This window comes from Parasteatoda tepidariorum, chromosome 10 (assembly GCF_043381705.1).
Source record: "Parasteatoda tepidariorum isolate YZ-2023 chromosome 10, CAS_Ptep_4.0, whole genome shotgun sequence".
NCBI lineage: Eukaryota > Metazoa > Arthropoda > Arachnida > Araneae > Theridiidae > Parasteatoda > Parasteatoda tepidariorum.
In genome coordinates this window covers 75073616-75091169 of record NC_092213.1, presented here as the reverse complement: position 1 = coordinate 75091169, position 17554 = coordinate 75073616, and the positions used below count along the sequence as shown (strand labels likewise).

The following is a 17554-nucleotide window of genomic DNA, read 5'->3' as shown; positions in this document are numbered from 1 at the left end:
AAAAAAAAGGTTTTTTTTTCAGAATTTAATGATTTTTCAGCAATTATAATGAATTTTAGTGTAATTATAATATGATATGAAAATTTTTTAATTAAAATAAATTAAAATTTAATATTTCTCGATAGTATTATTTCATAATTTATTATAACAATTTTAACTTTTTTTTTGGAAAATATAATAATGAAATAAGAATCAACATTTACAATTTTATATTTTGAAATTTATTTTTTCGTATTTTTCTCAGAAAAAATTAGAAAACAAAAATGTAATAATGAAAAAATATTTTACATCATATTTTGCTTTCTTCAAAATATCCTCCTCGCGCTTTTATAACTGCAGCACACACTCGAGACATCCGATCAATCAGCTTTTTTAATGTTATCTTGTCTATTTTTCGCCACTGCTCTTGAAGGACTTTCCACATATGATTTATGTTGGTTAATCGCACGTCTCGAATTATGCGATCCAATTGATCCCACAGTAGTTCAATAGGATTACAGTCTGGGCTTTGTGGGGGGCACACCATATTCTGAAGCACATTATATTTTTGTTTTTTTTTCCAAATAAGTTTTGCACAGTTTTGATGTGTGTTTTGGATCATTGTCTTGCTGTAACACAAATTTTTTTCCACTAACTCGAATGCCTGATGGAATAGCATGATGTTGAAGGATGCTGTGATATCTTTCTTTGTTTAATATCCCTTCAATTCTTACAATATCTCCCACAGAACTGCCTCCAAAACATCCCCATACCATGACAGATCCACCACCATGTTTGACAGTCGGCTGAATACACTGTTCAAGTATTCGTTCACCAGGCAAACGTAGAACGTAAAATCTTCGTTTTGATCCAAAGAGCTCGAATTTCGACTCGTCGGTAGACAAGACTTTTTTCCATTGAGAGGGAGTCCATTTTCTTGTCCAAGCAAATCTTTTCTTTCGATTGATCGGCCTTAAAAGAGGTTTTTTTTGCAGCTATACGTCCTATCAAATTAGCATCATTTAGACGTTGTTTTACTGTTGCAACCGATACTTCTGAATCTCTTGATGCGTTCAATTCCCGTCTAATATCTGGTGCTGTTTGAAATCGGTTCAGTTTACTAGTAACACGAATAAATTTATCTTTTTGTTTCGTTGTCACTGGAGGTCTACCAGATCGCAAAATGTTGTTAATTTCTCCTGATTTTTTGTACCTTTGAAGTCCTGCAGTCCCTTTGAAGTCGTAATGAATGTCCTGCTCTTCTTAGGCTTATAATAGCAGATCGTTTTCGATACGATATTTCCTTTCCTCCTGGAGTCATTGTAATTAGACAGTTGTATATTCAATGTCAACTCATTTATTGCTCGAAAAATACTGTCTAAAGTTTTAAAACAAGAGAATTTTTATCATAATTACATTTTTGTTTTCAAATTTTTTCTGAGAAAAATACGAAAAAATAAATTTCAAAATATATAATTGTAAACGTTGATTCTTATTTCATTATTATATTTTCCAAAAAAAAAAGTTAAAATTGTTATTGTAGAGGCTGTTGGTTGCGACAGCTGAGGATAATAGGAAGATGAATTACTTAGGTCCCATGCATGCCTAATGAGGAAAAAATCCTTATGGAGCTTTTGATCAAGAAAAATTTTAACATAACTTAAAATGTTAATATAACTTATATTGCTTTGAATTTTGTACTTTCAGATATCATAAAAAGGTGAATATTTATAACTGATTCAGAAATATTAAGAAAAATGATTTAGAAAAGATAGGATGGAGTTAAAGATCTTTTAACATAGCTGCCAACATGGATAGGAAAAAATCCAGTAGATTTTATGAAATAATATAAATATCATGATAACTGATGTATAATATACTAAATATTTTATGTATCGTATAGGGATTTTTATAGTCAGGGGTCTGTCTAGGTTTTTCTGAGAGGTACCTATTTTGTGAAAATTTAGACATAATTTGTGAAAAGTTAAAAATTATATTCAAAACTCAACACAAAAATATGGTTTTATTGTTTCTACCTTTTTTCTTAAAGTTGAATTTGTGAAACTACCGTTTTTCCTAAAGTTGAATTTGTGAAACTACCGTTTTTCTTAAAGTTGAATTTGTAATGGTATCGCCAAACGGTAGTAAACTCGGCCTGAACAGACCCCTGATAGTTAGCAGAATACAAAAACTTTTATCACACTAATAACCATATAAATGGTCTGCAATATTTTTCATTTATGATCGACATTAAATGAGCTAGAAATTTTTTTTTATTATGTTAACTTATTTTAAATAGTAATAAACAAGTAATTCAAAAAAAAAGATAGTTAAAAAAGTTTTTTTAATTAATTTAAAAAATGAGTTCTGAATAAAAATGAACTGAAAATTTTAGAGAAAAAAAACTTTTGAACTGTTTACTAACAATGAAGTTCGCTTCGTTATGTCTTAGCAATACTTATTCAAATACTCATACAAGCAATAAATTCTATTTCAATAGGAATTTTTTTTAGGAAACTTACACAATTTAGGGAATTTTCGAAAATGTACTAAACCAGGAGAATTATAATTAAACCAGTAGACCAGTAGAAACTGGCAAAGTATAATCTACTGGTAAATCCAGTAGAGTTGGCAGCTATGCTTTTAATATATTTAGGGAGATGTGCCCTTTAACTAATGTATAAAAATAGGAATGTTTTTTTGTTTTTTACATATAACACAGACAAGTAAACATTTACAGCACTGAAAAATCTAAATAAGTTTATAACAATATTTTTAAGCATACATTAGCTCTTTACATTAAATTTATTTATTTATTAGCATGAATATGCAAATTTAGATCTTTATGGACTTTTTGTTTGTTTAAAAATAAAGCTAAAAATATTTTAACACACTAGTTGTTTGTTATTTTTTTAATTTCTTCTTACTACTATTTTTACCTATTAAAAATAAAATTTAGCTTGATTTGACTTTAAATATTGCATAAATAAGTGTAAACATGAAGTAAAACTGAATTTTATGTGTTTAATTAAGCCTGAACAGAAACCCATACTCATAAACAATAAAAAAAAAAGGAATGGTTTATACTAGAGACACTTACTATTATAGAAGGAGAGTTTGTTCCAGATTCGGTCTTTCCAGTAGAGTCTAGTAACTGCTTTAGATAAAGTTTTACCAAAAGTGCCTAAATAAAAAATATAGAACAAAAAAAAAATTTTTATCCAAATTACAATTATAATTTTGTTCAATCATCAATTTAAAAATTAATATTAAAATTCAACATTAAAAATTTAATATTTTAATTTCAGTATAAAATTTTGGCATTATCCTAATTACCTGTTATTAATTTATTATTTTTTACAAAATTGTTTTTTAAATGTTACAGCATGTTTCTTACAATGTTACACATTTTTCTATGACCCAAAAGACTGTAACCCATAGTTTGAAAAGCTCCGACTTAAATACAGTGGTTTGCAGGGAGAGAACAACCAGTCGAGAGCTGAGTGCATAAGATCTGGTACTAGCTTATGCACTAGGATTGTTTTTATCAGAAGGTTAGATTTTTCATTAGGTAAATGCTTGATTCAAACAATCGAGCTTTCAAATAATCTAACTTTTAAATATAAACTAACTTGAAATATTTTATAAATTTTATCTTTCAAACAAGTTTAATATTGAAGTTTAAAATCATTGAAATATTTTTCACATATAAAAAATTAAGAATATTTTATTAGAAATTAAATATTTTTACAAAAGAATAATTTCAGTTTACATTTACATGAAAATGAATTTAAAATAAGGATTTAAATTTCCAGGAATATGTATAATTCCAATGTTTTTTTCCTTTAATTAAAAAGTTTTTTTTTTTCATTCAATTCCTAATTATATTTCCAATAAATTTAATTTTATTTTCCTTTTATTAATTACATAATAACACTCCTATTCCAAAGGCATCAAATTGAAGTATTTTTCTTGAGCATTTTCATGCCCCTGTATGCTTCTGAATTGATACACTGCTCATTTAAAAATAAATCAAATTAAAAATACAAAAAACATAAGAGCAAATCAAAAATGTTCTTACCATTGCAGCGGAATCATTTTTCATTGATTTATCTGAAAGATAATTTGCAAACAAAATTATTTTTGAAAAAAAAATAAAATTAAAACATACCTTAAAAGAAAAATTGTTCACCTTTTAGTATTTCTTCCAGAAATTCTCTCAAAAGTGGAACACAATGCAGATCTGTATTTGGGGACTCAGACTAAAATTAAGATATATTTTGAAATAATGCAAATTATTTAATTTCATAAAATTAAAATATGATAATCTTTTGCACATAATTATTATAAAGTTTCAATAAAAAAAAACTTTACTGACATTTGAAATTTATTTTAAAAGTCAAAATTGAAAGTTAACTAATTTAAGATGAATTAAAAACTACAAAATGGTCTAAATAAATTGTATATTTTTAATTACGACTATGCATACCTGCCAACATGGGGAAAATAAAATAACGGAGATTTTATAAGCGACATTTTTTAGACTATAAGTTTTGATACATCATACATAATCATGTAAGTCAAAAAGATAAATTCAAAATTGGAAATAATATAAGCACTAACATTTAGCGAAGTAAAAAATATGTATATAAATCTTAATGTAAAAAATATTTTTTTAAACCACTATTTATAATTACTTAAACTATTAACCCTCAACATACTGCAGAGCTAGCTATAGAACTATCCTGTTGAGGAATAAGAGAAGTATTTTTGTCATCAGCAGATATTTTATTGCAATTTTTCATTTATTAATTTTTTTAAAATTTCAACAAATACAAGAAATTTGAGAATGAATGGGTAAACAGGAGATTGTGGTAAAATACAGGAATTTTCCAAAAAAAAACAGGAGACTTGGCAGGTACAACTATGTTACAATTAGTTTGACACTTATAAATTTAACATACACTAAAATTTTTAAGACAAAGAATTTTTAAAAATAGATTTCTACCAGAGAAGTAGAATTTCCAGATAATAAGAATGCATATTTTTCACAAAAAATAATTAAAATACAGTAGTTTAATAGAGTGGTACTTTTTTCATGAAAGAAGAACGAAAAAGTCTAAGTTTGATTAGTTATTAAGATTAAATAAAATCAAATATTTTATAAAAAAATTTTTACATTATAATAACAAACAATTAAAAGAATTAGCAATATTTTTTTATAAACTGAAATTCTAAAGTTCAGGAGCTTCAGTTTTTGAAGAAATTTTCAACTGTCGCTAAAGTTTTAGTTTCAATATTTTTTTTAATGCATTTTTTAATAGTAAAAAACTTACAATTTGTACATTTCTATACTTTTTTCACAATTAAAAATACAAACTTGCTAAAAATCTAAATCAATATATTTAGAATCTTTTTTTATATTAAACTTAATCATTTGTTTCTTGGTTTAGTTATCAGTAAGAACGCCAGATAACTAATAATTTATAGTTCAAAAAATAAAACTTTCAGATGATTTCTGTGTAGTAGTTGAAAAGAAGTAAAATAAGATAATGAATTTGTAAATAAAATTGACTTACATAAATAAAAGAACCTGCAGATAATAATGTTAAAATAAATCTTTGCATATCTAAAAATTGAAAAAAATAGAAGAAAAAAAATTCTTTTAACTTAAACCAGTGGTCGGCAAAGTGCGGCTCCAGAGCCGCATGTGGCTCTTTGGCTCCGTAAGTGCGGCTCTGGCGCAAATATCCACGGAGGGCGCAATAATATTTTCATTTTAAAAAAAAAACTTAAAAAATTGAAATACAATTGCTGGATTTAAAAAACAAGAAGATATGGGGCTCTAAATTCGAACGTCTTTGTGTTGAATTGGAAATATTGGAGGAGGAAAAATGTGATGTTAGTTCACAACACAAGTGGTCTGCTTTGAATGACCTGGAGAAGGAAAACATGATCATTTTCAACGCTTGGAATAGTATTCCTGACTCTTTCGATCAGTTGAAAAAGCTCGCGTTTGCTGTTCTTTCCCTTTTCGGTTCTACATATATATGATAACAATCTTTTTCAAGCATGAACATTATCAAGAGTAAACTGAGAAGTCGTCCTATTGATGAGAACTTGGATCCATGCCTAAAATTAAGAACAACAACATACAAACCTGACTTACTCAAACTTTCCAAGGAGATGCAAGCACATTGTTCGGATTAATAAACACTTATTAAGTATGAAATTTAGTTTTATTTAGTGTACTACTTATTTAGTGTAATAAAAGCTGACGAAAGAAGCAGATTTGGCTCCCAATTTTTTTAAAAATTGCTGTAATGTTCATATTTGGCTCTTTGGCTAATAAGTTTGCCGACCACTGACTTAAACAAAGGTAATAATTTTTAACATCTTGCCTACAACTGATTGGCGACATTATCATAAAATAAGGTTTAACCTCTTTTTTTTTAGCAAAATCAATTATCATCCAATTTGATAGCCAAAATGATTGTCTGTAATATCTGATATAATTAGCAAATAACAAAATTTGAAATTTTATAATTTTGGCATACTTGATTTAATATTCTACATTAAAAACCATACAATCTTTATTACTCTTGAAATAAACAACAGCCAAATTTTATATGTAATAATAAACATAAATTTTACCTGTAAAAATTGAATAACGTCAGAAAGACTATACATTTTCTTGTCAACGTAGCTGATAAGTAAATCAACAAACGCATCTGGTCTCGTCTGTTTCATAAACTAAAATATAACACAATTTTTAAATAAGTGGTAATTATAATGCTGAAGAATAAATAATAAAGACATTTATAGCCAGGGATACAAAATGCATGAAAACAAATAAGAAAGACAGTTAAGAGAAAAAGACTTAATATGAACTGTTGTAAAAAAATTTAATTACGAAGTAAAATAAACGTATTTTACTATTATCTTTTAATACAGTGTTTACGAATTTACCACTTGATAGCACTGCTTACGTCAAGTATAATTATTTTACTTTCATTACACATTTAATTCCCTCTTAAAATGTAATCACCAGGGCTGGGATGTTAATAACCTATAAATTCTTAAAAATATCCTTAAATAATGCACACAAAAAAACCTCTAAAACACATTAAATATATCCTTCAAATGAAAAATAATGTCCTTAAAATTTTTCAATAGCATGTTTTAAATTAGTTTTTTTACGAAAAAAAATTTTAATCATAACTTGTATTCATAAATTAGTAAAAAAGGTGATAATTAAAATAAATGTACAATTTGAGATTAAAATAAAATGTAAGTGAATTTTTTGGGTTTATGACTACTAATGTTCAACTCTGTACCCTTGTAATTTTGAACCCAATCCAGAAGACAAGGGAACTCCTGGATCAGGTATTGGGAGAATTTTCCCTTTGTGCGGGACTTTTTGATTAAACTAACCAACATTTGCATTACATGGAGAGGACAACAACCAAAACCTCCATGGTTAGCCTGACGGCAAGGGGACTCTAACCCAGGATTCGTCTACTGAGAATATTTTACGTCAGCACTGAGGTCGGTGCAAGCCGGGTGCATTTTTTGTATTGACCAGCTATTACTGGGATTCGAAACTGGTTCACCTCATTGGAAGGCCAAAGCTCTATCCCCTGAGACATCATGGCTCAACTAAATTTATTGTGGATTTTTTTTTTTACCCAGTTCTTGAAGTTTATCTGAAGTTACGTTTTTCTCTAACAAATCTACATAAAAAAGATGTGCATGAATGAAATTATTGTGCATGAATGAAACCTTAGGAGGAAAGAAAGAGTGCTGATAAGGGGGAATTAATATCTCGTTAACAAGATTTTGCCTAAAAACGAAATTTAAATGTTAGATTAGCGGAACTCTGAAAAAATTTTGTCAGAATATAAAGTATTGATTCCTGGAAATCCGCAAATTAACAGTCTAAGATTCACGGAATCCCGCGAATTAGCAGAAGAATCACATGTCTGGTTAGTGAAAGTGAATACTTTAGAAAGACTTATAACTTTGCAATGCAGCACACACAAAATTTATTATTTACTACAATTTTATGAATACAATTAAATATTTTATAACAGAACGAAAAACATTGAAAGTCACTACACAGAAAAATTTATTTATTCATTTGAAGAGAAAAAAATAATACTATAAGATAGAGAATAAAAACAACAAGTGAATTAATTTTTTAACGAATACTTACTTTGCCAAAAGAAGTCAAACTCATGCCAGACCAAAGTTTGTTAGGAATGTTTGTAATGATGCTCAACAGATCAGTCTGAATAAATAATAAAATAAACTGTTGATAAAAGTAAATAATCATTTCAAAAGTAGCCGAAATCAGCTTAAAAAATGTAAAACAAACCAATTATGAATAATCAGTCATCAAAATAAAGGCTATTACTTTTCAACTCAATTTTTTGAAACTGGTTACTACCGGATAAATATTATAGCTTTGAGTAGTTACAAAATAAGTTCATATTTATGATGGAATTTCATTGAGAAGATTTTTTTTCAAGTGGCTCAACAAGTTTTTACTATCTCAATTAGCTTTCTCTCAAATCTCTAAACTTTAGTAAATAAACTAAATAATATTTTAAAAAACTTTAGCAAGGTGAGTAGCCAAATCTTTCAATAAAAAATAAGCAAATTTTAAGTACTTTTTAAGCAGTCAAGAAATATTTCTAAGCACTATATACATTAACAAAATGCAAAATAATTTTCAAATACTTTACATGATCATGATAAAGTAACTAGTTTCTGACAAAGAACTCTTCTCTTGATTATAATTAGCCATTATAAAATTATCAAGAGATTTTTTAGTTCAATATCAGAGGTTGGAAAATGAAGCTTGAAATTGAGAATATCTTGCAAAATGCAGCTGAGTTGCACATGAGAGTGCAAGAATCTCATCGAGCCCAGCTCAGTAGACGCACATGCGGACTCGGAAACATTACATCAAACATGCAAAATAATTGGAGCTTTATTAAAAGGGGGTAGCTATATAGCATGGGCCGACAGTCAGCAAAATGGATTGTCATTGAATGAACTGTAAAAATTTTGAAAAGAACAATGTAAAAAGAAAAGTATGAAAAGTACGCTTTTGCATAATACATGGTGAAAATCAACATGGTAAAGAAAAAAATCTTATTTTCGAAAAGGGAAAATCAAGCACTTTTTGAAAACACCTGATATAAAAAGCCCCTTTAAAGGCTTTCAAAAAAACGAAAATGGAAAATAAGCACTTTTAACCACTTTTTAAAAACGCTACGCACCATGTTTAGTAAAAGGGGGATATAATGTTAGACAGAATGTATAAGAATTTTACATTTTTAGGTTTAATTTTCAAGCAGAATGTTACTTATACATTAATTTATGTAAATGAATGTTTAACTAGAGTAATATTTGAACAGAGCTAGCTAACATAGCTAGAGTAATATTTGAATATCCCACTTAGATAATTGTCATTTAATATGAAAATGTAAACAAATTCTTAAATTTGCATTGCAATTTGCACATAATTAATACCAAAAAAAATATTTTCTGAGTAGATATTAATTTAAATATTGAATTTAAAACTTATCCTCTAGCTTCAAATAAAAATTTTAACAAATTGAGAGATCTAAAATTTATTTCTCCACTTTCTCTATTTTTATATAGTGATTTTTAATGAAAGACTGTGTTTTGTTAGTTTGTGCCAAACTTTTTAGCATCATATTGAAATTTTCACACCTGGCAAGACCGTTATTTTTGACATACACTTTCAAGTCAAACAAATAATCAGAAAACAAACTGTGGCTAATCTCAGTTAATGTCAGACTAAGCCAAATATTTAAGAAAGGTAGATGGAGAATCGCAGAATTGGTAAGATCAAAATGTTTCGTTTTTTTTACTTACATAAATGTAAAAATGGAATAAGATTCTTATCTATGTAAAGACACTTATCTTTGTAAATATAGAATTAAAATAGTCATGTATATTAAAGCCACCACATCTTTGAAACAAAAATAATCACATTTGATGCCCTGGTTACTAAGTGCAAAACGTTCAATATCTTTTCAAAAGATAGTATTACATTTTATGTATTTTAAGCCACCACATCTTTGAAATCAATATAATCACACTTGATGTTCTGGTAACTAAGAGCAAAACGTTCACTACCTTTGAAACAGATAAAATCACATTTTCTGCAGCTTCTGTGGTGCCCTTGAGTAGAAGTAAATACACAAGAGCAACAGTATCAGCAGCATTACTAATTGGACTGAGAGGACTGAAAAATTAAGAGGAATTTTTGAAAGTTTAACATAACTGAATCAAATTGTTGTTTCTAAATCTAAAAAACAATATAAAGTGAGTTTTTATAATATCAATTTTCACTTAAGCAATTTCACTAAATATTACACACAGAATATTATTGCAACATGATTTTCCATACATTTTATATTACATTAAGCAATGACAATTGCTGATCGGGCTGGAAAATTAGAATAAATTTTCCAAACATCAACAAAACCAAATAAAATTATTAATTTTAGGTAAAAAGAACAAATTTAAAATATAATTTAAAAAACACATTTGTACAACTTAATCGAACTTTATTGTAACATTGGTTTATTACTTTAATTAAACAATTGTTTATAATAATAATAGTTTTAACATGTATTCCAGATCCTTACACAGATTTTAAGCATCTATTTAAATGTAAAATAACATTAAATCTTTAATAAAAAAATTTTAATGATAAAAATATTAAACTACAACTTCAATAAATTAAATTATAAATTTATTAAACTATGTGTATTATGTATGAAGTCAATTAACTAAACAGGTGGAAAAGTGCCTAGGCAGGATATAAACTAGACTGAAAGTGTTATGAATACATATGAAACCCTCGGCTATGAAATCCTAAATGATTAACCTACTTTTTGTGGAACCCCTACTTCATAAATAAAGTTGATTAAAGAAATAGTGAACGATATAACCTATAAAAGACAATACTTAAATTATTTACTTAGAGTGAAGATTTTTCATCGCTTTATCATTAATAATCTTAAATTAGGTTTCATGTCCGACAGTCAAATTTGCAGTCATCTTGTGCTATATCTATTCTAGTCATGAATTTCTTTTTGGAGTAAAAACATAAGCTGAGAAAGAAAAAAATAAGCCGAATTATGGTTTACTTCAAAATGAAAATTTGTGGCCAGGATAACCTGGTTGGTAGGGCACTGGGTCCATATCCAAGAGGTCTTGGGCTCGATTCCCGCCAGCTGAAGACTCCCCGTGTAGTAAATTATGACTGATGCATGTTAAATCTGTCGAGTCACAAAGTCCTCCATGTTCCCATAACAAATCACACCACTGGGGGTACTGATCCAGGAGTTTCATTCTCCTCTGGATTGGTTCAAAATTACAAGGTTACGGAGTTGAACATTAGTAGTCGTAAATTCAAAATTTTGGGTCGGCTGTTCAACGAAGGTTATAAAAAAAATATTTCAAAAAATGAAAATTTAAAAGAACTGCTATAAAGGTTGAAAATGGTTATTAGGGAATCATATTTCTTTATTAAAGAATTTAATTATTCTATTTTGATTTGAAAAATGCAATAGGAAATACTAATGCAATATTTTGTAAATGCTTGCTCTTTCCATAATTCTGCATAGCCCTCATTACTGCTTTTACATTTTAACTGCTCTTACATTTTAATAAGATATATTAAATTTTATTAAATAAACTTGGATTTGCTAAACTTGTATTAAAAAAAGAATCTACTCACTGTTTCTTATTAGTCAATCTTCGCTTCAACAGCAAAATTGCTTTATCTTTATTATTTTTTTTAAAAAAAAGGAAAAAAAGTATATTAAAATGTAACATAATAAAGGCATTTTGAAACATAAATGCAATAAAAAAATTTCATTACCAAGTTTGTAACCGGTAAAATCGGAGCATAATACTATTTTCCACAGCATTTCAGGTGACTCATCAGCATAAGCAGACAAAATAGGGTCAGCAACTGCCTTAAATTAAAAACATATCCAACACCCATTAGAAAAAGAATCACACACACTGTTACAATGAATGTGAGAAAATGTCACGTACTTGGGGTAAAGGGAAAGACACATTTTTACTTTCACTGAATATTTTGGAATTCACATAGGCGATCAATGGCTTTAAAATATTGCCATACTTGGGCTGCAAGAGAGAAAAGTAATATTTGAGTAATAAAATCAATACCAATCATCTACATACATAATCTTATAAAGAAGCATTAGAAAAAAATCAAGATTTAAAAAATATATATATTATTTAGATCAGATATTTTTTTACATTTATCAAATAAAGCTCTGTTTCAACTATTAGTAGGAGGTCGTTAAAAGAGTGCATAAGAATGGGAAAAGGGTTTGTAATTCGATCATCTTTGAAGACAGATGTCCAAAATCATCAAAAACAAGTTTATATAATATTTACTACGTCTCAACTAAATTAACCCCTAATTACTTAATTCTTTTTGAGAAGAACATTACAATAATTTAAGTCTTTTCAACAATTTGGACGATTTTTTCTTTCTATTCTTTAGAGCATTTTGTACAAAAATGAAACAAATCAAGTACCGTAATTTCGTGGAGATACAAAATCTAAATAAATTATTTTTTAGTTTTTCTTTGAAAAATTCTTTTAGGATTTTTTTTTTTTCTAAAATAAGATTTTAGATTGCTGTTTTGAAAGCAAGATTGTTTCAGTTTTATTTTTAACAATTTTAATACTTATTTAAATTATTTTTTGATATATTAGTTATTTTATTCATATTTTAATGGTTACTTCAAATTAAAATTAGAAATTTCTTAATTTTACATAGAAAGTTATTCAAATCCATTTTATAAACTAGGATTGTTTCTATTTTTTGTATATTCCTTATCCTTCTATTGGCTTTTATTCAAATACTTAAATTATATACATATGCATATTTAGAACATGTGTTGTCTGTTATGAATACCTGCATTAGTATAGTAAAATTCGGCGGGACGTGTACAGTGAAAAGCTGTTCTTAAGCAGATTTTTGAGGGAGCAGTCTATACACCAGGGTCGCGTTTCTCCACTAAATTATGGTAATTAAGATTGCACGGAAGAATAAATTTGTCTTCAGAGTTACACTAAATAACTACAACTCAATTAAATATGTACTTAGTTTCGTTTTATCAATTAACCTCTATTATAAATTATTTCGAAAAATGTAACTATTCCTTAGCAATTCTCAAGCAGCGTATATATATATATATATATATATATATATATAAATAATTTTCATGGTCTTGACTTTTCACATTGTAATAGATGGATGCTTACTTGAAGACGAAACTCTAAGATCCTCTTGAGGACAAGTTCTGTAGAAAGTTGAGACAAATGGTAATAAGGAACAGCATTTAGCTTGAGGGAGGCATCAGAACTACAATAGAAAGTTTTTACTTAATTTTTTCGTTTGCACCGTACAGTTCTAAAAAGTTATATCAAAAACTAATTAACTAAATTTAAAATTAGCAGTTTCTGCTTACAATTAAAACAAACTATTCTTTACTCCAGATAAAAAATTCAAATTGAAACACACAAGTAATGTGTAATCATTGTTACAGTAAATGCTTTGATTAGTTAAAAGACAAAAACCTTCTAGAAATCAGACTTTATAAATTTGTGTAGCGATTGGTTGGCAGTTTAATTCAATACAAGAATTTGCTATTGACAAAGGAAACAATTATACATTAAATTATCAATAATATCTAAGATTACCACAAACATTAAACCAACTTGCTCGATAAAATATTCTAAAATAATATAAGTATGTATATTAGAAGTGCGCAAGTCGAAATTTTTCTGATAACAATCCCAAACTGCCAGTGATACACAGAGGCGTAGTCAGGTTAACTCTGCCAGGGGACAAACTCAGTTTTTGTGCCCCAAACAATATGGTGTAGGACTTAAAAGGGGGGGTTTTCAGGAAAATTTTAGTTAATGCAAAATCTTAAACCTACGATAGTTTGAATTTTTTTTTTTTTTTTAAATTTTACATTATGTAAGATTTTACAACTTTACATAATGCTTTTCAAAACAATGTAATTAAAAAACTGTACTTAAATAATATAATTAAATAATGTAATAAATCACTTGATAATTAAGTAACTGTAATTAAATAATGTAATAAATCACTTGATTGGGTTTAAAATTTAACAGTGTATGTTAAAGTAGTTTTTATTCCCCTTATATGTTTTTGATTGCAATTGTTTTTTGATCGAATAATAAGCATCTTTTCAAAAGATATTTTTAGTTCAATATGTTCATTGATATAATGAACTTTCATTACATAACACCAGCAATGTAAAAGTAAGTTTAAAAAATATCATGCATGGACAAATTTAATTATCCAATCTGTTTCAATAAATAGCTTTTTATTTCATTGAGTAAAAATTCATTCTATACACCTTAAACAGAAATCAATCTTACCAAATATAATAATCAGCCAGTAAGAGGCAGGATTTCTTAAGCAGGACCTCCATTTCTTTATTTGGGCCCAAGAAACATTGTGCCCTCAAAATCATGTGAGCCTCGCTCAGGAGGTCGTGATAAGTGAAAGGACTAGAAACTTTTTGACATTCTGCAACCTCTAGCTGATTAAAATAAGAATTACAAAAATAATTTTATTCGTTATCAATAATAATTACACAAAATAATATCACTTTGACTATGCTAAATTATTTTCTTTACAAGATTATTTCATGCAGTTAGTTTAAATAATCATAAAATAGTGCTTCACACTACACTTATATCCTATTTCCATGTGAATGTTATTTCACTCTAGTAAGATTAATTTAATTTGATTGAACACATCTTACAGATTAAGATACAAAAACTTAGCACTTCAACAACAAGGTAAGATTTTCAAATATCATCTTACAAATTAGAAACTGATTTGGGTACGTAAATCAGAAACTGATTTAGGCACCCAAACTCATTAGGTACATAAATCAGACCCTCACTTGAATACACTCATATAAGTTGAAAATACACTGTTTTCTGCATTTATTAGTCATTTTCAGTTAAATGTACCCAAAATAGTTATATTTCATTAGATAATACACCATATGTACCTTTTTAAATCCCTTTTCATGAATTACTAAGCTATTTAACCAAGTAGAGCCCATCGTCCACATTTGTTATAATCCTCAATTATCAATAATAATAATTGCATAAAAATTAGTTATATATTAGAATAATTACTTATCAATAATAATTAAATAAAAATTAATTATATATTAGAATAATTACTTATCAATAATAATTACATAAAATAATATCACTTTGAATATACTAACTGATTTTCTTTCCATAGAAATTTTTATTACAATTTTACAAAATTATTTACTACAGTGAATTTAAATAATCATAAAATAGTGCTTCCCATCTACACTTATATTGTATATCCATGTCAATGCTATTGCACTCTAAGATTAATTTAATTTGAATAAATGCATCTTATAGACTAATTAATAGAAGTTTAGCTCTTCAACAACAAAGTAAGATTTTCGGATATCATCTTGGGTACATAAATTAGAAACTGATTTAGGTACCCAAACTCATTAGGTGCATAAATCAGATCCTCACTTGAATATACACTTACATAGGTTGAAAATACACTGTTTTCTGGATTCATTAGTCATTCTCAGTTAAATGTACCCAACATAGTTTTATTTCATTTGATAATACACCATATGTATCTTTTCAAATCCCTTTTCATGAATTACTAAGCAATTTAACCAAGTAGAGCCCATCATCCTCATTAGTTATAATCCTAAAACTATATCATAATTTTACAGGTGATAAATTTCTAAAAATTGATTTCAAGCACTGATAAAAATAAAATTAACTTTTTTGTTTGTAAATAATTGTAAAAAGATAATTAAATATGCTTATCATAAAATGGAACATAATAAAATCATATTATACCATTACTTTTTATCATTATGCAAGAACATCTCTTTTTGTTTTAAACCTTTGCATATGCATATTAAACAAAATTAAAAATGTAATAAATCAAAGAAAGTTATTCAGGTAGGTATTTAACCTATATCGCATAAGAGCTGCACAATGGGCTATTGGCGACGGATTGGTAAACAACCCTGAGGATGATCCGAAGACATGCCATCGAAATTTTGATCCTCTGCAGAGGTGATGGCACCCTCGCTTTGGTAACCCAAGGACCTGAGCTTGAAATCAAGCGTTTTACGGTAGAACAGTTTAATGAGGAGTGCACCCGCGTTCCCTACACAGGCTGATCAAAGTAGTCATCCACCTGCTTACTGGCCGNTAAAAAATATAATGCATGGACAAATTTAATTATCCAATCTGTTTCAATAAATAGCTTTTTATTTCATTGAGTAAAAATTCATTGAGTTCTTTTTCTATACACCTTAAACAGAAATCAATCTTACCAAATATAATAATCAGCCAGTAAGAGGCAGGATTTCTTAAGCAGGACCTCCATTTCTTTATTTGGGCCCAAGAAACATTGTGCCCTCAAAATCATGTGAGCCTCGCTCAGGAGGTCGTGATAAGTGAAAGGACTAGAAACTTTTTGACATTCTGCAACCTCTAGCTGATTAAAATAAGAATTACAAAAATAATTTTATTCGTTATCAATAATAATTACACAAAATAATATCACTTTGACTATGCTAAATTATTTTCTTTCCATCGAAATTTTTTATGACAATTTCACAAAATTATTTCATACAGTTAATTTAAATAATCATAAAATAGTGCTTCACAACTACACTTATATCTTATTTCCATGTGAATGTTATTTCCCTCTAATAAGATTAATCCAGATAATATCATCTTACAAATTAGAAACTGATTTAGGTACCCAAACTCATTAGGTACATAATTCAGACCCTCACTTGAATATACCCTTATATAAGTTGAAAATACACTGTTTTCGGCATTCATTAGTCATTCTCAGTTAAATGTACCCGAAATAGTTATATTTAATTTGATAATACACCATATGTATCTTTTTAAATCCCTTTTCATGAATTACTAAACTATTTAACCCAGTAGTGCCCACTGTCCACATTAGTTATAATCCTCAATTATCAATAATAATTACATAAAAATTTGTTATATATTAGAATAATTAGTTATCAATAAAAATTACATAAAATAATATCACTTTGAATATACTAACTGATTTTCTTTCCATAGATATTTTTTATTACAATTTTACAAAATTATTTACTACAGTGAATTTAGTGCTTCACATCTACACTTATATTGTACTTCCATGTTAATGCTATTGCACTCAAGCAAGATTAATTTAATTTGAATAAATACATCTTATAGACTATGTAATAGAAGCTTAGCTCTTTAACGACAAAGTAAGATTTTCGGATGTCATCTTGGGTATGTAAATTAGAAACTGATTTAGGTACCCAAACTCATTAGGTACATAAATCAGACCCTCACTTGAATATACACTTATAAAAGTTGAAAATACACTGTTTTTCGCATTCATTAACCA

At 27.6% G+C, this 17554-nt stretch overlaps 1 protein-coding gene across 1 annotated transcript in view; it reads right to left on the bottom strand.

Annotated features, from left to right (window-relative positions):
• LOC107437050 (BLOC-2 complex member HPS3) overlaps positions 1-17554 on the bottom strand; it is a gene marked incomplete in the record, with an annotated part of 36175 nt that overhangs the window by 8144 nt on the left and 10477 nt on the right. Inside the window, 11 exon segments of the mRNA XM_043041273.2 lie at positions 3080-3163; positions 4061-4092; positions 4172-4241; positions 6634-6732; positions 8195-8269; positions 10153-10261; positions 11765-11810; positions 11909-12005; positions 12088-12180; positions 13333-13432; positions 16467-16630. Coding sequence (XP_042897207.1) covers positions 3080-3163; positions 4061-4092; positions 4172-4241; positions 6634-6732; positions 8195-8269; positions 10153-10261; positions 11765-11810; positions 11909-12005; positions 12088-12180; positions 13333-13432; positions 16467-16630 — 969 coding nt within the window.